This window comes from Miniopterus schreibersii (assembly GCF_964146895.1).
Source record: "Miniopterus schreibersii genome assembly, chromosome: 19".
Lineage (NCBI taxonomy): Eukaryota > Metazoa > Chordata > Mammalia > Chiroptera > Miniopteridae > Miniopterus > Miniopterus schreibersii.
The window spans coordinates 21,681,267-21,708,485 of record NC_138119.1 but is presented as its reverse complement, the minus strand read 5'-3'; the positions used below and the strand labels follow the sequence as shown (position 1 = coordinate 21,708,485).

Here is a 27,219-nt window from a genome sequence, read left to right as displayed (position 1 = left end):
GGGGCAGGACTAAAGGAATGCTTTAGGCTCCACCCAGCCCTATGGATGTGGGCCCTTAAACAGTCCAAAAGCTCTCTAGTGCCCTCTTCTGGTCAAAATGAGGAGCTACGTGCTTCCAAGAGCTGTTCCTGTGTGCACCCTCCAGTTATTTGTTTACAAAGTTAATGTTAAAGTGTTAAGGAGGGAAAGATTAGTATTCTAAGAGAGAAAAATTAAAATATTTGGGAATAAATTGCTGATTGGAGTGTTTATTAATATTTATTTGTTCAACTGAGAAAACCAAAAGGGAAAACAAACACAACTATATTTCACAGCTTCCTGCGTGAGCACCTCCATAACAATAAAAACCAAAGCTCCACCATACAAAACTTCTAGAATCCCCAAATCCCCAGATGCACTCATTTAGTGTTTTCTGACCAACACGAGCCTTATTTAAATATTTATCATGTAGGGAAATACGAAAACAATATGTTAGTAGTATTAAAGACTTTCTAAAACTGTAGCTACTCCGTATTTACCTGTGTTCCTTATATCTGAACTGCCCTTTGGGAATGACTGGTTGATGGAAAAACTTTCCTTCCCTTGCAGCTGTCAAAGTCTAAGGTTTTCCTCTTGACCTCCTTTAGATCTTAACTCAAATGTTACCTGCCCTCTCTACTCTGTATAAAAAAATGTATACCCAGCCCACCCTCCAAAACTCTCCCATCCCTGTTTACCACTTCCCATATTTTTACTATTTTCCATAGCACTTACCACCATCTAATGTACTATACATTTTACTTTTTCAAATTGAGGTGTAATTCATATACCATACAATTCACCCATTTACAGTATACTAGTCAATGGTTTTCAATATATTCTCACAGTTGTACAACCATCACTACAATCAATTGTAGTACATTCTCATCACCCCAGAAAGACCTCCTGGACCCATTAGCAGTCAGTCCCCATTTCCCCTCAGAACATTCCACTGCCCTCATCCTAGGCAACCACTAATCTACTTCCTGTCTCTCCAGATTTGCCAGTTTTGGACATTTTATATAAATGGAATAATAAGTTAGGTGGGCTTCTGTGACTGACTTCATTCATTTAACATGTTTTCAAGTTTCTTCCATGCTGTAGCATGCATGCATCAGAACTTCATTTCTTTTAATGCCCTATGAATATAACACATTTTCTTTTCCTGTTTATCAGCTGATGGACATTTGGGTTCTTTCCACCTCTTGGCTATTATAAATAATGCTGCTATAAACATTCATGCATACGTTTTTGTTTCTCTTGGGAATTTTACTTTAAAGAAACGTGTTGTCTGTCTCCCCAACCAGAATGCAATCTCAGAGATTTTTGTGTATTTTTCTCTATCCCCAGCCCTAATACCATGTCAGTACAAAGCAGGTGCTCAATATATGTCTGTAAAATGAACAAACTGTTCTGTACTTTGAAAGCCCGAATTTTTTTTCTTCATGGAATCCCTCAGTTTTCACCTAAAGTCAGGTTAGTCATCACTAGGATGAAAGACAGGTGAATCCTCCAGGTTTCTCTTTAAGCATCACTTCTGGGAAGAAAGGGCCTTTTCTCCCCACAATGTGGATTAAAGTGTATATATATATAATTTTTTTATCATAGTCCTCACTAAACACAATACTCTATCCACCCATCTTCACCCTTCACTAGGATTATGAAGACAGGAATTTTGTCTTTTGTTTTTATAACTTTGTTATCTGTGGATTGCCTGGCACATAGCAGGTTCCTAACAATAGTTTGCTTTGGGAGGAAGGGGAGGGGAGTTGTTGTTTTTGAACTTTTGACTAGGACAAGTGGTATCTATTATTCTGAACCTAAGAGTAAAAACCTCACCACAATTTATTAAAAAAACAAACATTTTTGTCCAGCTGGGTGTGGCTCAGAGGTTGACCATCGACCTAGGATCCAGGAGACTGCAGTTCAATACCCAGTCAGCACACATGCCCGGGTTCGGGCTCGATCCCCAGTCGGGGACGTGCAGGAGGCAGCCGATCAATGTGACTCTCTCATCATTGATGTTTCCATCTCTCTCTCTCCCTCTCCCTTCCTCTCTCTGAAATCAATAAAGATATATTTAAATTTTTTTTCTTTTTAAGAAATGCTAGAGTAATAGATTTTACTTTTTGTGAGTGAAATCTATAGTTAGGTATCATTTTAAACAAAATCCAGGACTCCTGACAAGAGGGGAAAATTTTAAGAATCAAAACATGATGAATGTTGTAATCATTCCCTGAACTATAGTAACACAATATTAATACTAATATTTTCCTCAAAATAAACTCCAAATTTAACACAGTGTCCTTCCAAATGAGCGTGGAGGAAGGCAGGTGTTTTCCCAAGGCTGTTCTCCGTGGGAGCTGTGGGCCCCAGGGCAACACTTCCCAGCTAGACAGTAAACAAAAGTTATTCCAGTTGGCTCCAGGCGCAAGCTGGGGAGTAAAATAACAGAACCAGTGGTCTCTGTTCTTCTCCAAAATGTATTATGTTGAGCAGACTTTTATTGTGAAAGTGTTCATAGTTTGCACACATAAATTACTCCTTAGCTGGGAATTTGCGTCCAGTTTAACAGTTACATAATATAATTTTTTTTTTGGTGAGGATTTTGAGCAGCACAACAGAGACATGAAAACAGACTGACCTATCCCTCTTGGCAGAAAGTGGCTGTCTTGTTTAAAATGTAAAGGCAGTTTTATTTTGGGAACCGTGTGAATAGGCTGGGGGTACTCTAGGTCTCGGTTTCCTCTGGCAATAACCGAGGGCTCTAGGTCCTACCGCCCCCCAGTAGAAACATAAATTTTCTTTCGCGCCGCGTTTGCGCAGACAGGCCGTGTGGAGCTGTAGGTGGCGCATTTGTTAGGTCATGATGACCCGGAGGGTGAGTCACAGTCACCCAGGAAAAGCATGAGGACCCTCAGAAACCCTACCTTGGGGTGAGAAGTCTGTCACCGGGTGATTCCAAGGAAACAGGGGTGGGGACACCGCTCAGAACCGCGCCCCGTAACACCCCAGGCCCAGGCCCCGCCCCCAGTCATCACGCCCCGCCCACAACCCCGCCCGAGACCCGCTCCACCCACAGCCCCTCCCCTCCGGCCCTGAGACCCGCCCCACCCACAGCCCCGCCCGAGACCCGCCCGAGACCCGCCCCAGCCCCAGCCCCGCCCCCCTGAGGCCCGCCCCAGCCCCAGCCCCGCCCCCCTGAAACCCGCCCCACCCACAGCCCCGCCGGAGACCCGCCCCAGCCCCAGCCCCGCTCCAGCCCCGAGACACGCCCCGCCCACAGCCCCGCCCCCACCATCACGCCCCACCCACAGCCCCGCCCTCCAACACATTTTTCTCGGAACGGTCCCCTCACGCTCGGTCCCGCCGCGCCCCACTCTAAGCCGCGCCCCACCGTTTCCGTGTGCATCCCCAACACCCCATCCCCAACTCACCCGGGCGGGAACCCCTCGAGCGCCGCGCTCGTTGCGGGCTCGGAGGGCACGGCTCGCCCATTGGCCCGCGCGGCGCAGCGCGGGAAAGGCGGCCAACGGCTGCAGCTCGCCCTCGGGGTGCTGGGATGGCGTCGGGGTCCCGGGCTCCGGCGCCTGAGGACTCGGACCGAGCCATGAACCCCGGCAGGCGAGGCGAGAAGGCTGTCTCCGCGCTCAGCGGGGACGTGGCGGCGGCGGGGACCCTGAAGAGCAGCGCGTCCCCGGTGCGACCGGTGGTGGCCTCCTCTCGACCGGTGAAGGGGAAAGGGGGTCGGGAGGCGGCCCGGCGGCGGCTGCAGCTCCAGCCCGCGCCGCAGGCCGAGGGCCCGGGAGAGGGGGCCGCGGAGGAGGAGGAAGAGCCGTTGCCCTCGGTGCCCGAGGAGGAGGAAGGGGAGGCGCAGCCACTGCCCCGCGTCTGCGTGTCCGCCATGCGCGGCATGTGGCGGGAGGAGAAGGTGGCGCTCTACTGCGACGAGGTGCTGCAGGGCTGTAAGGTGAGAACGGGAGGAAAAGGACCGGAGTCCAGCGCAGGACCCTCGGAGGGGGCCCGCAGGGGAATTCGGGCCTAACCCTCGGGTGATGGTGGCACAGAGGCCACGAAGAAAGCCTGCGTTTCAAAAACTTAAATTTACTCAGCATTTACACGGCTTGCACCTTAGGTGCAGCCGGGCCCCGACCTGAAGGAGAAACAGATCTCCGGCAAACTGAAAATTCGTCACCTAAGGGAACAGCTCTGGTAGTGATTTTTCCGGAGCTTCTAAAACATGAAGATAGGTCTTATCAATGCCCAGATGCATACCTTAGTTTCTTCACTTAATAATTTGCGCCCAAACGTCAGGGTAAGATCCCATCGCCTTGAGGTTTGGGCCGCAGCCCTGCAAACGTTCACACCCTGCGAGCGGCTGCGGCGCACGGGCGGAGGGTGTGGGATGAGGCTTCGCGCAGAACGTGCATATCCGGTACCCGGCAACACCGAATAGAGCAAGTATTGTATGTTTCTGAGCTGATTTGCTTTTTAAAAAGTTACAGCAGCAGAATTTATGGACCAGCATATTCACTGCAGTGATGTTTATAAGAATGAAAGATTAGAAACTGCCCTGGCCAGTGTGGTTCAGTGGTTGAAGGCCGGCCCATGCGCCAAGAGCCCGAGGGTTCCATTCCCTGTCAGGGCACAGGCCTGGCTTTTGGCTAGATCCTCCCAGGAGAGGGCTTGCAGGAGGCAGTGGATCTATGTGGCTCCCCCCCCCCCTTCCTCTCTCTCTAAAATTAAATATATATATATAGCTTTAAAAATTAGAAAGGAATTTCCAACTAGGGGGCAGTAAAGAACTTGTGGCTTCACACATAATGGAAAACCATGCACCTGTAAAAACTGTGTTTTCAAGGACTGTAGATATGCTTATGCTATAATGTTAAGTAAAAAAATCAGGAGATAAAACCCTGATTCATATGTATGATGAATATGTGCATAGAAAAAAGGCTGAAAGGAAATACACCCAAATATCAACAATTGTTATATTCTGGCTGCCAAGATTAGGGGTGACTTTGTTTTCCTTATATTTTCTGTATTTTTCAGATTTTTCTATATCTTAACCATAAAATCTGAAAAAAAAAATTTTTTTTTTAAACACTGTTATAAAACTAGGGCAGTGTTAATGACCAGCTTTAATATTGAGGGTTGGAGAAGGCTAGGTCTCTTAAAGGTATTAAAAAACATTTATATAAATTATTGTGTCACTAATCAAACATGGTCAAATGACTAAATTTCATAATAGATTATCATCCTTGAAATAGCTGAATTTAAATTTTAAAAAATCAAATGGGTCCCGGCCGGCGTGGCTCAGTGGTTGAGCATCAACCTATAATCCAGGAGATTGTGGTTTGATTTCCAGTCAGGGCACATGCCCAGGTTGCAGGATCGATCCCCAGCAGGAGGTGTGCAGGAGGCAGCTGATCAGTGACTCATCATTGATGTTTCTGTCTCTCTCTCTCCTCCCTCCCTCTCTTGGAAATCAATAAAGATATATAAAAAAAATCAAATTGGAAAGTATTTATTGAATGTTTAATATGCTCATTTGTTATACAGAATGGAGTGCTATTTAAAAATTTTATGTACGGAATATGTTTTAAATAGTTAAGTCATTACATCATTAAAGTTCAGAAAAAATAACTATGTTTTTAAATATGATAATTACTATGTTTATATTTTTTATTAAATATAGATTCAGTTCAAATCTATTATTTCCCAGATTTTTCACCATTTAAGAGTATATTGGTTTCCATATTTAAAGTAGAAATCAGTAAAAAAATATATAAATCTAGAATTTCATATAATTTTACATATATATGTATTTTTTCTTTTGCTAGGCAGAAGATGCCGATGAGGCTATGAGTAACTACCTATCAGGAAAATTAAAGTTGAAAGACAAATGGCTTGGAGTCTGGAAGACTAATCCTGAGTTATTCTTTCTCAAATATGAAGAAGCTTCTATCCCTTTTGTTGGTATACTAGTTGAGGTAAATAATTTTGACCTGATCTTTGTTCGAGTGAAATTATCCGTTCTTTTTAAGACCAAAATAGGGCCTTATTAATTTGGAGCTTTGGTACTTAAACAGAAATTGGCAAAAGTTTACTTATATTTTAAGTTTCTAAGCAAATTAGTGTAAAAGGAAAGTAAGAGGGAATATTAGCACCCATTTACCTATAAACAGCTATCATTAAATATAATCTAGTAGTATCAGACAGTATTTATTAGCCTAGTTTTAACTGCTCAAGTAATGTAAAAATAATAAAAATGTATTCTTAAAAATTAGTAATTTAGGTTTTAACAAATGGGCTTTTGCCATCATTCCCCTTCTTCATTTATCTCAATTATGATATTAGTTAGATTAGGAAAGAAAGAAATGGATCAGAAAAACATCGGTATAATTTGAAATTTTTTTTTTTATTATTAAAAGTACCTTTTAATATGATACATCAACTTCCAAGCCTTCATCTGATAAGATTTTGCTTTTCTATGCCTGTAGGTTAAATATTGTGGGATATATGATGTCATATATTTGATTCCCTTAAAGGTCAATTATTCCTGTATGGAAGTAACATTTACAATCGCAAATGGTACCCCTGCCTCAGATTAGATATTTCAAATCTGTAGTTTTGTTCGCAAGAAAAACTTGTGTTTGCAACTCATAGCATCGCACACTACCTGAAAACAATTCAATTCTGTGTTCTATGGAAAAGTAAGTTACTGGTGTTTTTACAGATAAAGAACAGCATATTTTCAAATAGAGACTACCCTTGCCAAGTTGTATCAAGGCATACTAACCCCAACGCCAGAGTGCTGTTAGAGAAGACCTAGTGGGAAGCAGATGGGGAACTGGGTGGTAAGGAACTTCCCCTGCCTGCCCCACTCCTCAGTGTCAGTGTAGACTACATGGGAGACCTGGACTACCACCTCGCCAGTAAGGAGGGACTCTATCCACTCCCTGCAAGGGTGGTGTCAGAAAAGGTCTAGTGGGGAACCCGAACTCCCACCTCTGAACAGCAGTAACAAAGAACACTCCCCAAAAAACAGGCTGAATGGAGAATCTGGACTTCCATCCCCACCAAGGTGGCAACCCCCTTTTTGTGCCAGATTGATGCCAGAAGGGACTGATAAAAGATTTAAATAGATCAATAATCTAATAGCATAGTACTCAGAATGTCCAGATTTTGATAGAAAATCATTTGTCACTTCTAAGAACCAAGAAGATCTTAACTTGAATAAAACAATAAGCACCAACACCAAGATGATGGAATTTTCTGACAAGGATTGTAAAGCAGCTGTGAAAAAAATGCTTCAGTGAGCAATGACGAATGCATGTGAAACAAATGAAATAACAATCTCAGCAAACAAACAGAAAGTCTGCAAATAAATGAAAGGTACCCTGACTCTGCTTCTAGAATACAGGCAGTAAGGCATATCCCTCTAGGCATGAAATCTGGAAGATTTTTCTATGAATCAGCTCAGAAGAAAAGACCTAAAGATACGGATATGTGAAGTTCCCATTGAAAGTGCCTGGATAGAACATAAGACTAGAAAAAGATAGTTTCAATTATGTGAGATCTCAAAAGTCATGTCCAGTGTACCCCTCTCCGGAAGTTAATGGATGTTGTCTTCAGTCAAAGAAGTCAAGAAATATGAAGACATCAGATCCAGAATACAGAGGCCACATAAGAAAAAAGCAAAGGAATTCCCAGAATGATGGTGAAAAGATAACAGCTCTGCATGTAGCAGGCCTGAGAGCCAGTTCAGATTGGAACTAGTCAGAGAACTCTGGAAAAGAGTGCTTCAAGAAAACGAAACTGGTATTTCATTTCAAACACAACCTATTGTATTTTGAACATATTGAAAGGAGATGTACACTACTGAGGGAATTTGGGGTTAAATTAATGAAAGGCGCACAGAAAACTGAGCCAAAAAATCAATACAATTATTGACTCCTGAGAAAACAAAAAGTTTGTTCAGGAAAGAAAAATGAATCAGCTTGCACTATATGGCTCACCTGTGAACGGCATTTTCAAACATATTAAGGTAAATGCTGAATACTAAGCTCTAACGACTTTGGTAGATGGAGGACCAGGAGAGTGTGGGTATTTGTGGTGGGGGTGAGGGAAAATGAAAGAGACAACTAAATTCTTACCTTTCAGAGTGAGAGGTCAATATGTAATGCCAAAAACTGAGACAAAACTAAGTGGCAATATAAGGATATTATTTGAAAATAAAGAGGTAAATGTCAAAATAATCAGCTAAAAGAATTAAAAGTATTTGTCTCTGAAGAATAAGAATGAGAGGGTGGTAGGAGGTTGTCAAGAAATTCTATTTTTCATAACAAACCTAGTACAGCCATTTGATTCTAAACTGTATGCACGCATAATACTGATTTAAACAATCAAAACTAAAATTTTAAAATATGTATTTATTTTAGGCAACTTGTACACCACGCCAAAGCTCAACATCTTGTTTCAGAGTGACTGTTTCTGTTGCTGAGCCTTTTTCTTCTAATATTGCGAATATTCCAAGGGATTTGGTTAATGAGGTTTTAGAAGAACTAGAACATAGTGTGCCTCTTTTGGAAGTATACCCTGTTGAAGGACAAGATTCTGAAATACATGATATTGCTTTGGCCTTGGAAGTTGTAAGGTATTAGAGCTTTTTATTTCTGAAAGTTAAAATTATCATATTCAAAATTTTAATTTAATATAAGTTTTGTACATACAAGCACTTTGTGAATATATATTGATTTAATTTTTACTCACTGAATTCAGTCTGTCCATTTTTAATGAATATATTTGTAACTCTTAGTTCAAACATTCTCTTATGAAGTATTATATATGGGCAATAAAAGTTTGCTATTTTTCAATCTTGCATTTTACAAAAATTGAAATAAATAATTCTAGCAATAAGTAATACTAAGTTCTGTTCATATTTAAGAATCTTAAATACATCAGATTTAATTTTTCACATTTAAGGACATTACAAATACTAGATGTCATTCATGTTATGATTGTTTCCTACAATCTGGTAAAATTTGAGACAAGCCATCCATAAACTTCATACAGAATATTTTGGGGCATGTTTGTGTTTTTCTAATGCTTTCCTGCCCTCAATATACAAATTTGATGACATCTCTTAAATGTAATATTTTTGGTGAACAAAATAATAACCCAAAGCTATGAAATTTGAAACCTGAAATTTAAAATTCTACGTCAAAGAACATTATCTTATTTGTAGTAACCTAAAATAGATTCCAGATGATAAAAATTTTTTAATTTACCTTTAATATTAGTTCACTGAAAGTTCATTTAAAAATGTTTTTCTGCCCTGGACAATGTGTCGTCCTGTATACCAAAGGGTGGTGGGTTCAATTCCCTGTTGGGTGCATGTGGAAGGCAACTGATCAATGTTTCTCTCTCTCTCTCTCTCTCTCTCTCTCTCTCTCTCTCTTCCCCTTCCTTTCTCTAAAATCAATAAAAAGTATGTCCTTGGGTGAGGAAAAATATATATATTTTTCTTAAGAGTTAAAATTCATGTAAAGAATTTTGACATCAGAATGTCTTTTTAATTCTGAATGTGGTACTCACTGTTCTTGATCACTTTCATCTTAATTTAATTTATCTTAGGTTTTTTTATGACTTTCTTTGGAGAGACTGGGATGACGAAGAAAGTTGTGACAATTATACTGCTTTGATTGAGGAAAGAATTAATTTGTAAGTATACTTAAAAATGTAATCAGCACATTATATAAGATAAACATTGTAATTATATTGATACTTTTCAGGTGGTGTGATATACAAGATGGAACAATACCTGGTCCTATTGCACAACGTTTCAAAAAAACTTTGGAAAAATATAAAAGCAAGCGTGTCGAGCTCATTGAGTATCAGAACAATATTAAAGAAGATCCCTCTGCAGCAGAGGCTGTTGAATGCTGGAAAAAATACTACGAGATAGTAATGCTCTGTGAATTATTGAAAATGTGGGAAGATTTACGCCTCCGGTAATAATTTTCTCTATTTTAAATGGGAACAAAATTATTACATTGTCGTTGTTTTACCATATCACTTAACTTATATATATTACCCTGATTGATATGATTATAAAATTAGATGTCCTACTTATGAGATAAGCACAAGGCACAACTACCAATTTTGGAAAATTATTTTTATATTAGTGAATTGACTGAGTTTTTTTAATGAAAAATATCTCATAAATCTGGTCCCTATCTTTCACCTTCACCTTCTTGATTATGACCAAAACATAAAAAAGGAGGTACATTTCCTCCACATATAATATGCAAAGTAAAGAGAGAGTTGACTAATTTGGCTGCCTCATAATTTCTGCTTTTCTAACCAACATAAGTTGATAAGATGTTTTGGATGATAAATAAAACAATGTAGATTTAACCAACATCATTCTCCTGGAAGGTGAGAGAACTGAGCAGAAATGTCAGCTGCTGTGTACCTCAAAGGAGAGAGTTTGCATTCTGGGACCAAGTTAACTGCCCTGTAGAATACAAGGCTAACAGTCCTCAGAAGAACATAACACAATCCAGAGTTACTAAAATATATTATCCAAAATCTACAGTATTCAACCAAAAATTAATCGACATGTAAAGAAACCAGAATGTTAGTTCACAGGAAAAACGACAGTTAATAGAAACTGATTTTGAGGGGGACCAAGATGTTGGATTTATCAAAGACTTCAAAGCAACTATTATAAGTACATTTAAAGAATTAAAGGGAAACATGATTACAGAAGTAGAGGAAAATGTGGTGTTAATAAGTACATGGGAAATCTCAACAGAAATGGAAACTATAGAAGAGAACCAAGGATTTCCAGATTTAGCTCTGACATGTAAAGAGCTTGTGAGCTGCTGTTACCATACTTACAATGAGAAAAGGGATTTCACATAAATTAACTCAGAGTGATCTACAGGCCTACACATAAAACAATACTATAAGACTTCTAGAATAAGACACAGGCAGAAACTCAGGTGACCTTGGGTTTGGCAATGAGTATTTAGATACAACACTGAGTGTGATGGGAATGTTCTCTATTTTGATGACCTTGATTGAGTTAAATGTGTGTATACATTTGTGAAACCTCATGAAATGGTTCATTTAAAATGAGTGTTGTGTAAATTATACCCTAATAAATTTGATTAAAAGACACTGATATATACATTTGTTGTAAAACTAGGATTGCATGACTTATTTCCTGAATGTAGGGCGCTTTACTCTTTGAGCAACTAGTAATCAGGTATATGGTGAACAAATGTCTCAGTAGCTCCCTTTCTCAATATCAAAACTACTTGCTTAAATAGGTATAAAAATACTCAGTGGGTCTGCTTTTGAAATGTTAAATGAAACCTTTGCTTTGGAGGATATTGCTAATATGTTGGAATTCAAATTTGAATAACTTGCATGGTAAATTCTTAGAACCAGTCTCCTGAAAATTTAAGCTTTACAAAAATATTTGATAATTGCAATAAAACCTGAAAAATATTGGTAGTAAAGCTGCATCCCATTTAACATCAAGCAACAAGCAAAGTGCTATAGAAAACTCAAAAGGTTACACCTAAGGAGATTAATGGTAAACATCCATCTATTGGAAAAAGAGTGTCCCTTTGGCTGACAGTAATGATAAAAGTTAGACTCAAATTTATTTTCTTTCTTTTGATGACACTCAAATGATTAAGAGACAGAAAACAGGAACTATAAAGAAAAGGAGAAAGAAGAGAAAGAATGAAATTAATTAGAAGTGCTGAGTAGCAAACAATATAAAAACAATGAAGAGAGAAGCTAGTATTGTTCTTCTGGGAGGCCAACAGCCAACTATTTCTATGGAAACCCTATCCTTTGAAACAAAACAATTTCTTAATTGAACATAATATCTAAAATTAGACATGTCCTAAAACATTCTTATGCCTCAATATCACGGGCATAACCCATCTCTGCTCTGTGTGAGTCTGCAGTTCCGTGGACTATGAAAGTACAATCAGGAAAATTTCCTACTGTACTGAAAAGTTGAAGGGATTGAAGTATTAACTGTAGTGGGTTGCATGCAGATTTTAGGTACAAACTATTAAAATGAAAAGATTTTAGAGTTCAAGGGTTTAAACAGTTATTCTGAAATATAATAATCATTCATTGTTCTCAAGTTGGTCATTGATCTCAGGAGCTTAAAATTAGTGAAACCTATTTTTCAAAGATGGTTAGTGCCCAGTTTTTATTTTCTAAGCCATTATAGGTTGAATCTTTTTTCATTGTTAATTTAATCATAAATATTTTCAACTCTAGAGTCCATGGACCTTTTTTTCCAAGAATTCTGAGGCGTAGGAAAGGAAAAAGAGATTTTGGAAAGACTATTACACATATTGTAGCAAAAGTGATGACTACTGACATGGTAAGAAGTACACTTTATTCTTGTTCATTTAAGTTTAGCTACATATAATCAGAAGAGAGGCTCTTTGAAGGTAGGGTTCTTATCTGACTCAGGAATGCCTTATTTCCCCCATTACATCCAGCTTAGTGATTGGAATATAGTAAATATTAAATTAATAAATGTCAGCAGTTATTTGCTGAGTACTGACTTTGTTGTCAGGCACTATGCTAGTAGTATGGAAAGGATGGGAGACAAATATGAGAAAGACTGCACATGAGGGAGATACAGCGTTGAACCAGACCCACAGTCTTGCTTCATCACACATTCTACAGGTTTGACTGTGGTGGAGATATGAACAAGTAAATAGGCAATTACAACAAAGAATGATACAGGCTATGGTACGAGTATGTACGGGGTGCATATAGGACGAGCACATAAGCCAGAATTAGCAGTTCTGGCAGTGCTACCTGGAAGAAATAACTCTGTTGAAACCTGAAGGAAGAGTATAAATTTAACCAGCTCAAGAGGGGAAAATGTTGTAAGTCTAAAAGTAAATATTTCCGTCTCAACCTCTCAGTAGCGTTTCACAGCTCTCTCCTGGGGAGATTCTTTCTCATTGTCTTGTTCCTAAACTTCTCTGGTTTTCATTCTTTCTAGATGCTTTCTCCCTCTCCTTCTGTCCTCTAAATGCTTGGTACTTTTTCTGCACTATGTTATATCCCTAAGTGATTTATCTGGTCTCCACCCATGACTTCAGTCACATATACTGATAGTCGAAAATGTGTATCCACAGCCCAGATTCTTGTTCTGAGCCCCAAACCTCTATGTCCAACTGCCCTTTGCTCATCACCACTCTGTCACAAGAACTTCAGCTCAGATGTCCACAGTTAAGTGCATGACCTTCTTCACTGACTTGTTTATATTCCAGTTCCCTGTTCCAGTAAATGGTTCCACCGCCTACCCAGCGGCTAACTACAATTTCCTGAGTTATCCTATCCCTCATCACCTCCATGTATCCACTTCGGTGAATACAACATTCTTTCACAGAGCCGCCTCAAGGGAAATATCATTTCCAGCCTTTCCCAGTGTCCCACAGTACATTAGCCTACTGTGTGCTCTCAGCGCCCAGCCCTGCCCTTGCTGGCACTCTCCCTTATGGTGACTATATTTAATACTCTGTGGGTATGTACCGAATGTCCGTCTCTTACTAGACTATGAGCTTCTTGAAAGCAAAGGGTATATATTTACCATACATCCACCACCTCGCATGATGCTTGGCACATGGTAGGTGCCCAGCTGTTTTGATTAAATTAGTAAATTCGTGCACGTCTGACAGAGTATGGTGTGAATGAGAGACAGAGAAGTCCAGCAAGGAGGGGGTGACAGATAAAGCTGGCTTATTAGACTGGTCTTGTCTGATATCCTACCCATTTTTATTATTTTCAACAAAATTTAATTTTCCTTTTAATTGCTTATTGGATCAGATTATTCAATAACAATAATTCTACCAATTACCTTCGCAACATCTTTATAAAAGCAAGGAACAGATTTTGTGTTTGACTCCGGCCTTATTTTATCATTTTTACTTTCACTTGTCTTTTTTGTTTTAAATCTGTTTCTGACTTTATTTTCTTATGTGATAATGAAAAGTTTCCTTGATTTTTTTACCCAGTGCTTTGCAACCCTGTCTCCTTTGTGTAAATAAATATCCATGAACTTGGGAGGCTAGGATAACAAGAGGAAGATCACCCTGAAAAGGCAGCACCAACTTCCACTTGCTTAGATCTTTGATCTTATATTTGAGGTTGATAAAATATTTGATAGTAGTCAGGCTATGTGCATAGCCTTTAACAACTTTCCCAACTTTGAAGATTCTTTACTCGGTGTTCTTCCTGCTCTGTACTCTCTTACACAGTTTTCTCCACGCCCGTCATCTTTATGTTGGTGATCTGCACAAGCCGCGTAGTGAAAGGTCGTGGGCTTTGAATTCATAGCCCAGAGCTTCTGTAGCCTCTCTGAGGCCACTTAATAACTGTGATCTTGGGCAAGCTGCCTAACCTCTGCGTACTTGCAGAGTGCTTTAAAAAGACAGATAAAAAGGTGTGTGCTGTGCTGATTAAGAACGTGGGCTCTGGCGCCAGACTGCCTGGGTTCAGACTGTGACTTTGCCACTTACTAGTTGTGTGATTTTCAACAAGTTATTTAGCCATCGGTGCTTTAGTTCCCCACTTGTAAAATGGGGTTAATGCAATGTCCCTTATTTAGAGAGTTGCGAATATTGAGTTCATATTTGTAATATGCTTAGAATAATGCTCAGTGCATAATAAGTACCACCGCCTTATGGTTTTTTTGAGGATGAAATGAGATGTTATGTATAAAATACCTAGCACTGCCTGGCACACAGCAGCTTTTCAGTACATTTGTCACCTTTTCTCTTTCCCTTCTTGCTTTTATTCTAAGCATCTTTACCTGGATGTCTCACTAACATACAGTGGTTCTAAGTTTGAGCCTATCTTTTTGTACACAGCCCTTCCTCGCCCTCCTATATTCCCTATAATGTCATAAATACTCTTCTAGTCAGCCAAATTAAATATCAGTCCTTACCGCCTCTTTTACATCACAAGTTCTCAAATTGTGATGATAGTTTCTCTTATTTCCTCAACTGTGAAAGGGAGTAATGCAGTCTGTCCTAGAGTTGTTAGGCTTAAGTAATTTTTATACAAATCTTTTAGCAAAGTGCCTGCCACAGAAATGCCAACTGCTATCATTATTACTATTTTATCATTTATATCCCAATCATGTGTTGTCATTGCTCAGATTTTCCCTGTAATGCTACAAATGTGATAACTCTCTGAAAATGTATCAGATACAAAGATGAATTTCATTTCCTTCCATCTGTACTACTCAATCTGTTGCTACCTCACTCCTGAAAGACAATGTGTTCTTTCTTGTACCTTTTTTCCCCTTTTTTGAGGTAAAATTCATATAATAAATTATAATTTTAAAGTGAATGTCTCAGTGACATTCAGTACATTCACAGTGTTGTGCAACTACTATCCCTAGTCCCAAAACACTTTCATCGTCTCAAAATCCCACATCTCTAAGCTCTAAATCCCCTTCCCCCTTCCCTCCAGTTCCAGTTCCTAGCTTCCTTTTCTGTCTCTATAAATTTACCTATTCTGGGTATTTCATACAAATAATATCACACAGTGTGAGCTTTTGTGTCTGACTTCTTTCACTTAGCATTAACATTTTCAAGAGTCATCCACATTGGAGCTTTTTTTGTGCCTTCTTTTTATGGCTGAATAATACTCCATTTTATGTATATACCACAGTTTATCCATTCATCAGTTGAGAGACATTTGAATTGTTTTCACCTTTTTGCTACTGTGAATGGTACTGTGAACATTCATATGCCAATGTTTGACTACCTGTTTTTAGTTCTTTTGGGTATTAACCTAGTAGTAGAATTACTGGGTAATATGGTAATTCTATGTTTAACTTTTTAAAGATATTAAACTGTTTTCCATAGCGGCTGAACCATTTACATTCCCACCAGCAACATATGAGGGTTCTAATTTCTCCACAGCCTTGCCAACACCTGTTATCTATTTTTATTACAGTCTTCTTAGAATGTATGAATTTGTATCTCATTGTGGTTTTGATTTTCATTTTCTTAATGGGTAATGATGTTGAGCATCTTTTCATGTGCTTGTTGGTCATTTATATATCTTCTTTGGAGAAATGTCTATTCAAGTCTTATGCCCATTTTTTAACTGGGTTGTCTTTTTGTTGTTGATGAATTATGAGTTCTTTATATAGTTTGGACACTAGATTAGACGTGTGCTTTACAAATATTTTCTCCCATTTCATTTGTCTTTTCACTTTCTTGATAATATTCTTTAATGCACAAAAGTTTTAAAGTTTGATGAAGTTCAATTTATCTATTTTTTTTCTTTTATTACTCTTGCTTTTAGTGTCATACCTAAGAACTCATTTTCAAATCCAAAGTCATAAAAATTTACTCTTATGCTTTCTTCTAAGAGTTTTATGTTTTTATAATTTAGCTCATTGATCCATTTTGAGTTAACTTTTTATATGGTGTGAGGTAGGGGTTTGATTTCATTCTTCTGCATATCCAACTATACAATTCTCAACACTATTGTCGAAGAGACTGTTCTTTCCCCACTAAATGGCCTTGGCACCCTTGTTGAAAATCAGTTGGCCATGGTGGTATGGGTTTATTTCTAGGCTTTCAAGTCTATTCCATTGGTCAGTATCTTTATCCTTATAATAGTATCACACAGTTTGATTACTGTGGCTTTGTAGAAATTTTTGAAATCAGAAATGTGAGTCCTCCAACTTCTTTTCTCCAGTACTGTTTTGGATATTAAGAGCCTCTTGCAATTCCATATGAATTAGAGAATGAGCTCTTCCATTTCTGTAAAAACAAACTATTGGAATTTTGATAGGGACTATATTGACTCTGTAGATCAATTTGGGGAGTATGGTCATCTTAGTAATATTAAAAATATTCCAATCCATGAATATGGGATTTCCCCATTGTTAGGTATTCTTTAATCTCTTTCAGCAGTGTTTTGTAGTTTTTGACATACAAGGCTTTCACCTTTTATTTAATATAAATAATTTTATATTAAAATTATTCCTAAACCTTTTATTATTTTGGATGCTATTTTTTTTCTTAATTTCCTTTTCAGATTGTTCATTGCTGGTATATAGACAAAACTGTTGATCCTATACCCTGCAACTTCACTGAATTTATTAGCTATTACACTTTTTTGGTGAATTCTTTGGGGTTTTCTATGTATAGGATATATAGGATCATGTTTGCAAATAGAAATAGTTTTACTTCTTTCTTTCCAGTCTTTTATTTCTTTTTACCTCATTGCTTTGGCTAGAACTTCTGGCTAATATAATGTTGAATAGCAATGATAAAAGTAGGTATCTTTGTCTTATTCTGACTTTAGGGGATGTTACGGGCTAAATTATGTCTCCTCAAAATTCATATGTTGAAATCTTAACCCTCAGTACCTCAGATGTAACCACATATATTTGGAGATAAGGTATTTAAAGAAGTAATTCAGTAAAAATAAGGCCATTGCCCTGGCTGGTGTTGCTCAATGGTTAGAGCATTGGTCCGTGCACCAAAGGTTGAGTCTTGGGAGCGATTCCTGGTCAAGGGCAGTACCTGGGTTGGAGGTTTGATCCCAGGCCCTGGTCTGGGCATATGTGGGAAGCAGCCAGTTGATGTGAGTCTCTCACATTGATGTTTCTCTCTCTGCCCCCCTCCCTCCCTTTCACCCTCTCTAAAAATCAATGGAAAAAATATCCTCAGGTGAGGATTAACAACAACAAATTTAAAAAAAATTTTTTTAATGAGGCCATTATGGTGAATCCTAACCTACTTTTATAATAAAAAAAGAAGAGATGTGGATGATATTGCCACCCCTATTGGGAAAAGAATAGGTATTTTCTCAGAGTATATTTTCAGTTCCCAAATTTTAAAGTTCCTCACTCTTTATGACGCTAATAATGGAGCCCTCTACCCTTTTCTACTCCAAGTGAAAATTCCTAGTATTTTTTTTTTTTTTAGTTCTACAATCTTTAATATATAAGATTTTGTGGATTTACCCAAATTATAGGGTCAGTTTGAGTTAAAGGAAACAAACAAGTATATTGGAAAGAGATCTAGTGCCATAAAGACCTGGATCTAAAGCTTAGATGTACTGCTAACTCACTCTCTGTCCTTGGGCAAACCACTTCCTTAACCTTTTAAAGGGATAATAAGACTTCACCTCAAAGAATTGTTGTGAAGCTTACGAGGTAACAGGTAAAGTTCAAAATATGACTTGTGGCACACAGTATTTAATAGCTGTAAAACTATTAGGAATCATAAAGGAAATCTCATTTCATCACTCCCTTAAATGATGGACCAATACCTTGAGTATTTAACAAACATAAATACATATAATAATTCAGTGTATTACCCATAGGTAAGTCTTGGGAAAAGCGTGTTACCAATAAGTTGACTGATTAAAATGAACTCTCTCAGTTTAACCTGTTGTGGAAGGTGTGCTGCTTTATTTCTTCTTTTTAGGTAAAGGACTTATCTTCAGACACGTTTCTCCAACAGCATGATGATTTGGATTTGGCTTTGGATAGTTGTTACAGTGGAGATACAGTTGTTATTTACCCAGGAGAATATCAAGCTGTAAATCTTGCTTTATTGACGGATGACATCATTATAAAGGGTTAGCAGGATATCCTTTGCAATCTTTTTATAGCAATGTGTACTGGACAAATTGTATATTGTAAACATGGTTAATCAAATTATTAGGAATTAGAATACAGTTTATTTTTCACAAAAATCCCTCATGTGCCTTTGTAAACAATTAAGATTTTCCTCACTTGTTCATGTGTATATTGTCCGTACAGGTGACCTTGTTGTACCAGAGCAAATCAGTCAATGAAACTGCTGCTTCCCCATGATAATGAAAACCTGTTGATAGTATTTTCTATTAGCACCATCTATATTTTTATTAAACAACTTTCTTCTCATCTATCTCCACTGCACTTCATATCACTTTAGTGGGAAAACCCAAATGTAAGGCTATATTAAAATATACTCAGCATTTTCTCAAAAAGGTTAATTCATATGCATACTTACTAAAATAGAAGTAGAAAAGCAGAGCTTACTAACTTTTTCTTAAAGTTCTGAACATACTTAGTAACTTTAATTCTGCCATTTTACATTGAAGCATGCGTGTTCCCACTGTCTGGCTGGTGACAGAACAAGTGACTTAAATGTTTCCTATTTATGCAAAAACTGAGCCAAATTTTCACTAGATTTTGTTGATTGTAATCAGTAGCATTTTGCTGAAAACTACATGGATAATAAAGATCATATTTGTAATTTAAAAAATTTGTAGCCTTCTTGAAGATTCAACCCCTTATTTTTGGATTGATGTTAAATTTAGATGATTGCTTTGACTACTCCAGAGCAAAATTATGGATATAATTGATGTTATAACCTAATTCAAGAGTTTCTGCCAATCCTTTTTAGTATGGTAATTTATTATGGTTTTAAAACTAGGTTATGGTAAGATGCTTTTTGTATCTTAAGATATTTTGTAGATGACTGCTGATTATATAATTTAGGGAAATATGTAGTGGAATGAGTATGTTAAATAAATACCATAGGTAGATTTACATTGATTATAAACCCAGAATCTGGCATCAAAATAAGGACAAAAGATGACATTATAGGTAAGTATCTAATTCGTTAATAACTGAATAATTATTAACGAATATGTGAAAAGAAAAACTTAGTAATAGCAAGTATTATTGAATGACCAAAGGGCTTTTGACTTTGGGACTAATTATGCCTCTTTGTTCCTATGATTCAGGAGTTGGAAAGAGAGAGGAAATTATGATTACTTCTGAACCTTCTCATGACAGTTTTGTGGTATCCAAAGCTGATAATGTGAAACTAATGCATCTATCTTTGATACAACAAGGGACAGTGGATGGTATTGTGGTGGTGGAGTCTGGCCACTTGACTCTGGAGAACTGCATATTAAAATGTGAAGGAACAGGAGTGTGTGTTCTTACCGGGGCCTCTTTGACAATTAAGGACAGTGAAATAACTGGTGCCCAGGTAGTTCATTTTAAAAACTATGGCTTTCTGGGACTACAGATATAACTGAGTCATCTTACTATGCAAACAAAGGGTAACAGTTCCTTCATCTTTGAATTGAATTATAATTAAGCTTAGAAACTGATGAAAGTAAACAACATGAGGACAAGTACAAGAGTGTCATAGCATGCTTAGGAAGAGGGACCTGCCTAAGTCCAAAGTAAGGAATTACTAGCTTTGGGTTAAGTGTGATTTTTTTAAAAAAATGTAGGAATCAGTGGCTATAAAATAGATCATGAATCAGTTATCTGATGGTTTATTTAAAAAGAAATAGTACTGTCCTTATAAGCTATCAGAATTGCTGTAAGGTATTGTGGTTAGCTGTAACAGCTTGAGTCTTCAGGTATCAACCACAAAAATCGTTAAAGGACTGAAAAATTGAATGAGAAACAAGATTAGAAGGAAGCAGAAAACTAAGAGGACCTTTCCACTAAAATATGTAAATAGACTTTAGCAGAATTATGAGGGATTTAGAGTATATGTAAGTAAATTTTTATAACTGAAAAGAATTGCTTAAAGAAATTTTGACTCCCTTCTAGAGACTTCGTTTGGGTGGGAGAGCATCACCCTGAAGGACTATATGACTTCAATCTCTAGGCCTAAGATTCTCTTAACACAGATGAGAGTTTTACCACATTTTTAAAACATCTATACAATAACTTGTTGCTTGCACTGTCATGTATTTTCACATAACTTAGTGTGTTTAGATTGCAAATATAGAATTACAATTTTGAAAGCTAAAGGGAATTTTGGAGAGGCATGTTTGTGTTTTACAGATTGTTGTATCTGCTTTGAATTGACAGGGCGCTGGTGTTGAGCTGTATCCTGGCAGCACAGCCGTTTTGGAAAGGAATGAAATTCATCACTGTAATAACTTCAGAACCAGTGACAGTTCAAAAAGTATCTTAGGTGGAGTTAATATGAAGGTATTCTCATATTTCTTAACATACAATTGTTATAAGAATTAAAATTATTAGAAAGATACAAAAATATTAGTTTTAGGCTTAAAATTTAGTCTAAATGTTGTTATTGATTTGGTACTAAATGTTATAAATTTAGTACAAATCATTAAGATATGGTTTAAATAATGGCTGATAGGAAACAATTTTAGTCTTATAATTTAATAATTTCAACTTGAAATTTTAGCAAATAGCTATGAATATGAGAAAGTGGTAAGTTCGCTCTTATAAAATGTTTTAGAGCTTTCATTGAGCAGATGTGTGTTACATTTTGGAAAGTAAAGCAAATTAAGAGAAATATATTAAGAAATATTTTGTCTTTCAAACTTTGTAAAATAATTTAAACCAATTAAAACATTAATAGCAGTAATTTATAAGTGAAATGCCTTCCCATTCCTTTCTACGTCTACAAATTTTACCTTTCTAGGTCCCTCTGTAGACTTGTGTAGCTAATGAAGCTTTTCCATAGAAATCTGCTTTGCATATCATTAATTGAAATTATTTTCATGTTTATCATTTTCATGATCTGAAATCATTTTCATATTTATCATGTTATATTAATCATTTTCATACTTATCATGTTATATGCTTCATGGGATATTGCTATAACCCCATCTAGAATCATTTATCTTTATCAATAACTGATAAAAAAAATTGAAAACCTCATTTAATCTTTCCTCATTAAACATTTTTGTAGTTAATATTACATTAACCCAGTGTGAGGAAAACACTAGTTCAAAATTGAGATTCTTTTGTCTAAAAGAAATGTGTAGAGAAAGACAAGTATCACATGATCTCACTCGTGGAATCTAATGAACAAAATAAACTGATGAACAAAATAGGTCCAGAGACATAGAAGCATGGAGCAGACTGAGGGATCTTAGAGGGAAGGCGGGGGTCGGGGAGTGGGTGGGGAGAGACTAACCAAAGAACTTACACGCGTAAACGCGTAACCCATGGACGCAGACAGTGGTGTGGTGAAGGCCTGGGGAGGTGGCGGGGGCGGATGCTGGGTGGACGGGATCAATGGGGTGAAAAGGGGACCTCTGTAGTACTTTCAACGATAAAGATAAACTTGAAAAAGATAAAAAGAAACGTGTGCACCTAAGAATAAGTTCTCGAGTTTATGACAAGTTCATTAGTTCATATTTATTTTTATAGAAATTGTTGAAAAACTAATTTCTTTGAATACTTTCACAGGTTCTTCCAGCGCCCAAATTGAAGATGACTAATAATCATATTTACAACAACAATGGCTACGGAGTAAGCATTCTCCCACCAACTGAACAGTTCTTTATTGTGGAAGCCTTCAACAAAGGCGCTGCTTCAGGAGACAAAAAAGATGAAAACAGGCTCTCCAAAGTAATGCAAAATCTAAATCTGGAAATGAGTGACAATCAAATGGAAGCAAACGTAAAGGGGGATATGAGAATAGTCACAAGTTAAAGACTGGGTTTATGTTCAAGTTTTGTATTTCAGAGTTGTTCAATAAACCTCATCTCCCAAAGAAACGGTGTTCTAATTAAATTCAACTTATTTCATTAAAAACATTTAAACATTCTAATGCTCTTTCATTGAATGATTCACTTTAAGATTTTAAAAATACAGGCCATAAAATTCATCCTTTTAGGTATATAATTCAGTGGTGGTTAGTATATTTTTAGTATATGGTACCACCATCATCATGAATTCTAAAAGCAAATGTGGTTTTAAACATTGCTTTTAATACTCTTAGTCCAATAAACAGCATTAGAAGTGTTCTATGTAGAGAATAGAAAGAAATTAAGTTTACAGCTAATTCCTGATCCATTCCCATTTATAGGTGCTAGTAACTGGAATAAGGTTAGACAGACCCACGTATAACCTAGGATCAGGTTCAGCTGCAGGAAACAAATTCAAAACAAGAGAGGTAAACAACATAGAGGTGTATTTCCCCCTCATATTCAAGAAGTCCAGAGGTGTCAGCTTAGGGTAGTAGATATTCCATGTGGCTAGTGTAGGGCTGGTAAGTGTAGCTGTTCCATGCTAGAAATTCAAGTTTCTTCCATCTTGTTTTACCATCACATGGTTTCCATTCAAAATCAGCACATGGTCCAACATAGCAATGGTTGCTCAAGCATGATGTCTGAATTCCAGCTATGCAGAAGGGATAGGGCCTATTAAGCCACACACGTGTTTCAACTTTCATGCCTCCTCCAGGTAGAATCTAATCATAGGGCTACACCTAACTGCAATGAAGGTAGGGAATGAAGTCTTTAAATTGGATGGCCGTGTGTCCTCTAAGGGGGTTCATCTCAAGTCTTTTCTACAAAGCAAAACTTATATTGATTTTAGGATATAAATGGAAATAAGCAGGCTCAAATACTTACATGTTCCCTTTCTCAGTTTGCTTTTCACTTGGTGTTACCTGTAACCTAGCAAGTGGCCCCGTGTTGCCACTGAGAACCTCTTGAGGCTGAGCTGAATAAGGCTCAATGTTTCGTTGAATAGTATTTTTTTAAAACATAAGGCCTTGTTAGCTGGGTGACATATAATTCCAGGGATTGTCCATGGAGGCCTTAAACAATAATGAATTCAATGAGCTGAGAGGGGATTTTCCTTTCCAGGCCTCTTCCTCCACCTCCATTTTTGTTTCAGGAAAGGTAGGTCATAGACAAAGAGGATCTTTTGAGAGAAAGCAATAGCCTTTGTGAGCAAACTTGTCACTCATTCATTGGTCATCTGCCTCCTTTCTGTTGCTGCCATTGGTTGCCAACCCATCTCTTACCCAGGCCCACTTTGGAATAGTTTTTTCCTAGTCTCATAATTCTAAAGCACGCACAAAGCGTAAGACTGTCTAAGAAATTTGATCTTTCATAAATTATCTCCCTCCTTGACCTTCCCTCCCCTACTTTTTCCCTACATCATAACAAATTACTACAAGTTAGAGGCTCAAACACTGATTTACCTTACAATCCTGTAGGTTGAAGTTAACATGGGCCCCATTTGGCTAAAATCAGTATTTTTGGGGTGCGCTGCTTTCTGGATGCTCTAGGAGAGGATGTCTTGCTGACGTGGGTGTTGACAGAACTCAGTTCCTTGCAGTTTCAGGATTGAGATCTGTTTTCTTGGTGGGTGACAGCCAAGAGCTGTTCCCAGTGTCTGGTGGCCAACTGCATTCTTTGGGTCATGGCCGCCTCCTTCCATCTTCAAAGCCAGCAACAATGGATTGACTGCCTTTCAGGCTTTGAATTTCTCCTGCCTCTTCAGTCTCATCTCCCCGACTCACTCTTCTCTCCCTCTTCCCCTTTTAAGGACTTACGTGATTAGACTGAACCCCCCTGGATAACCCAGTGTAATTTCCCCATCTCAAGGTCCTTAACTTTAATCACATCCGTAAAGTCCCTCGTGCCAGGTAAGATAGGCATTCATTCACAGGAATTAGGATGTGGACATCTTGGGGGGGGGGGGGGGGTTGAGAAGGTATTATTCTCCTACCAGCTACCTTAACCAATTTTCCAGATTAAGGGAAGAAAAATCCTAATTCTACTCCTCAAATGGGATTTAAGAAGTTTCCTCCACCAGGACCAGACTTCCAATGCATAGCTTATGTACATTTAAGAGATTATAATTTAGTACCTAAAGGGGAGATGGTTTCGTATTTCTGCTGTCCTTCCCATGTGTGCACACATCTGGCTTTCCTACTAGACTGTAAATTTCCTGGAGTAAGGCACCGGCTCTTGGTAACCATCACATCCTGTTGCACTGTGCACTGCAACTAGTAACTGGTCGTTTTAAATAGCACTACTGGGTCTCTGCTTATGAAAAACTGAAATGATACTTACAATCCGGGACTTTACAGGACATTTCATTACAGTTGCTGGAGATGGAAGTGCTAGGACTCGAGGCGAAGATGACAGATCAAGATTAGAAGAGTGGCCTTGGTATGGAACGAAAGGGAGGAATTAGAACCCTTTGCCTTCTGTAAGGGGCAGGCAGTGGGGGTGGAGATCGCCTTTGGCCCACTGCCTTGCCAGCAGCAGCTGGGGTAGAGCCTCATTTGAAGAGCAGAATAGGAGCCCTGATGCTAGAACCTCTTTTCAGTTTATGAAGTACAGTGAGTGGCAATGGCTACAACCCGACTGAAAGGCACTCCTCAGCAGCACAAGGCATCTGAGAACAGGCAGGAGTCTAAATTTTCTAAAGTATTAAAGTGGAAAATGTGAAAACTATATTCTATACTTTCAGTGATGGAACCAAATCAGGTGTCACAGTTTCCATGTCTCTGAACTACCTTAAATTTTAATTAAAAATGTGTGCTGCATGCCTTTGGTGGAGAGTCCACAGCTTCCATCATATTTTGAGGAGCCTCAGTCCCCAAAAGTTTAAGACATGTTTTCACATGTATGAAGGGCAAGAGCTTTCATTGATGAGGCTCTAAGTTAGTGTGGCTGTTGGAGCAGCGTAGGGTAGGAGTGGGGGGAAGGCGTTTAGCCCTGACTCTGAAGGAGCCTGTGACTGAAGGCAGGAGCAGGGTGGGGTGATACTAGATTTGTATGGGAATGCTTCCTCCAGCTGTGTGGAGAATGCATTACAGACAGGACTGGAGGCAGGCAAAGATCAGTGAGAGGTTGTTGCATCACTGTACACCCTAATTAATGATATCCAGAATAGAATACAGGCAGTTGCTTTATAAGAGCATGCCTGGAAGGTGTTTGGGTGTTACATATGGCTTTGGCAATTAAGTAGGTGATGCTGTGATAAAAAAGAATGAAAGAAAACAGTAACAGCTCAACGGGGAACGGAGTAGAGGGCATAGTGTTTTCTTCAGTTTGGAAGAACAGTTGACCCTGAACAACATGGATTTGAACTGTGCTGGTCCACGTATACGGTTTTTCAATAAATTGACAGTCAGCCCTCTGTATCTCCAGGTTTCACATTGACGAATTCAACCAACCACGGATTGAACACAGTATTCCCGGGATGCAGAGGGCTGACTGTATGCATTGTTCTATGTCACTCTGTATAAGGGACTTGGACATCTTCAGATTTTGTTATCTGTAGGGGCAGAGGGAGGATGTTGTAGAACCAACTCCCTGTGGGGACTGAGGGACAATTGAAGTTTTTGGAATCAAAAGCTGTAAGTGAATTTTTGACTGCATGAGGGTTTGGCACCCCAGACCCCTGTGTTGTTCAAGGGTCAACTGTACTAAGTTTTATTATTATTTCAGTGGGATATCTAAGCAGAAATGTATAACCAGTAAGTAGCTGTTTCTACCACCACTGTAAGTAGTAGTCTGATGCTCAGAAAGGAAATCTGGTTGGAGATATAGTTGAGTCTGTAAACAGATTGGGGCCAGTGGCTTATCGACAGTAACTACCGAAGGTGATCTAAAGAACATGTAGACCGAGAATTTTAAAAAGAACGTGAAGGCAAAATAACTTGCCCAACATCACCCATGTATCAGAAAGCAGCTTAGTTCTGTCTGATCCAAAGCCTTTGTAATCTGTACTGTACTCTCTCTCTCAAATGAGAATATGTAAAAATCTTTGTAATCTGTGACCGTGAAGTGTTACAAATGTATAAACATCTCTACTAAAATAAACTAGCTTAAAAAATATCCTTTGAAATACACGTATGTTAATGTAGACAGAATTAACTGTCAAGTTTATAAACTTTATGCACTGGTGAAACTTACCTTCATTCTTTGCATAACTCTGCCATTCAAAGAGTTTTGTGGGTTAATTTTTAATTCTAATTAAAATTAATTTTAATTAATTTTTATGTTGGAAACTAACTTAGAAAAGAGAATGCTGACCCTGATCGTAGATTTTTCAAAAACAAAGCTTGGGAAAAAGCCAAAATGTTCAGCCCTAGGTCAGAAGTCTTACTCAAATGCAGAGGTCTGTGTGAACAGTGTACTGGCCAGTACTTATTGCAAGAGTAACAATTCCGATGCAAGGCTAATTATCCTACTACAAATAATAATATCACTTGGTGAAACAGTAGTTTTTCCTCTTAATGTTTTAAACTAACATATGTAACTGGCATTGTAAAATTGTGTGTAAGATCAATAATTACATTGCCTGTATTTAGTGTAATACTTTATTTTCTATTGTATTAAACTAAAGCCAAGAAAACA

At 38.1% G+C, this 27,219-nt stretch overlaps 1 protein-coding gene across 2 annotated transcripts; it reads left to right on the top strand.

Annotated features, from left to right (window-relative positions):
- The first annotated feature begins 3,405 nt into the window (after nt 1–3,405).
- On the top strand, nt 3,406–22,568 carry SHCBP1L (SHC binding and spindle associated 1 like). 2 transcript variants are annotated; one of them, XM_081120962.1, is made up of 10 exons: nt 3,406–3,988; nt 5,862–6,011; nt 8,463–8,677; nt 9,658–9,744; nt 9,816–10,034; nt 12,337–12,442; nt 18,540–18,693; nt 19,849–20,099; nt 20,942–21,064; nt 22,298–22,568. In XM_081120962.1, exons 1-10 carry the CDS (start codon nt 3,581–3,583, stop codon nt 22,541–22,543), a joined length of 1,959 nt encoding a protein of 652 aa, XP_080977088.1. In that variant the 5' UTR covers nt 3,406–3,580; the 3' UTR covers nt 22,544–22,568. The 2 variants fall into 2 exon arrangements, with proteins under 2 accessions (XP_080977088.1, XP_080977087.1); XM_081120961.1 differs by having other exon boundaries at nt 3,498–3,988; nt 19,960–20,099.
- Nucleotides 22,569–27,219: the final 4,651 nt, after the last annotated feature.

Excerpts from the sequence above, each read along its gene's own strand:
- SHCBP1L (XM_081120962.1), top strand. The coding sequence starts at position 3,581 with ATGGCGTCGGGGTCCCGGGCTCCGGCGCCTGAGGACTCGGACCGAGCC. Across the intron at positions 9,745-9,815 it reads ATTGAGGAAAGAATTAATTT|GTGGTGTGATATACAAGATG; the intron begins GTAAGTATACTT and ends GATACTTTTCAG. Across the intron at positions 10,035-12,336 it reads TGGGAAGATTTACGCCTCCG|AGTCCATGGACCTTTTTTTC; the intron begins GTAATAATTTTC and ends TTTCAACTCTAG.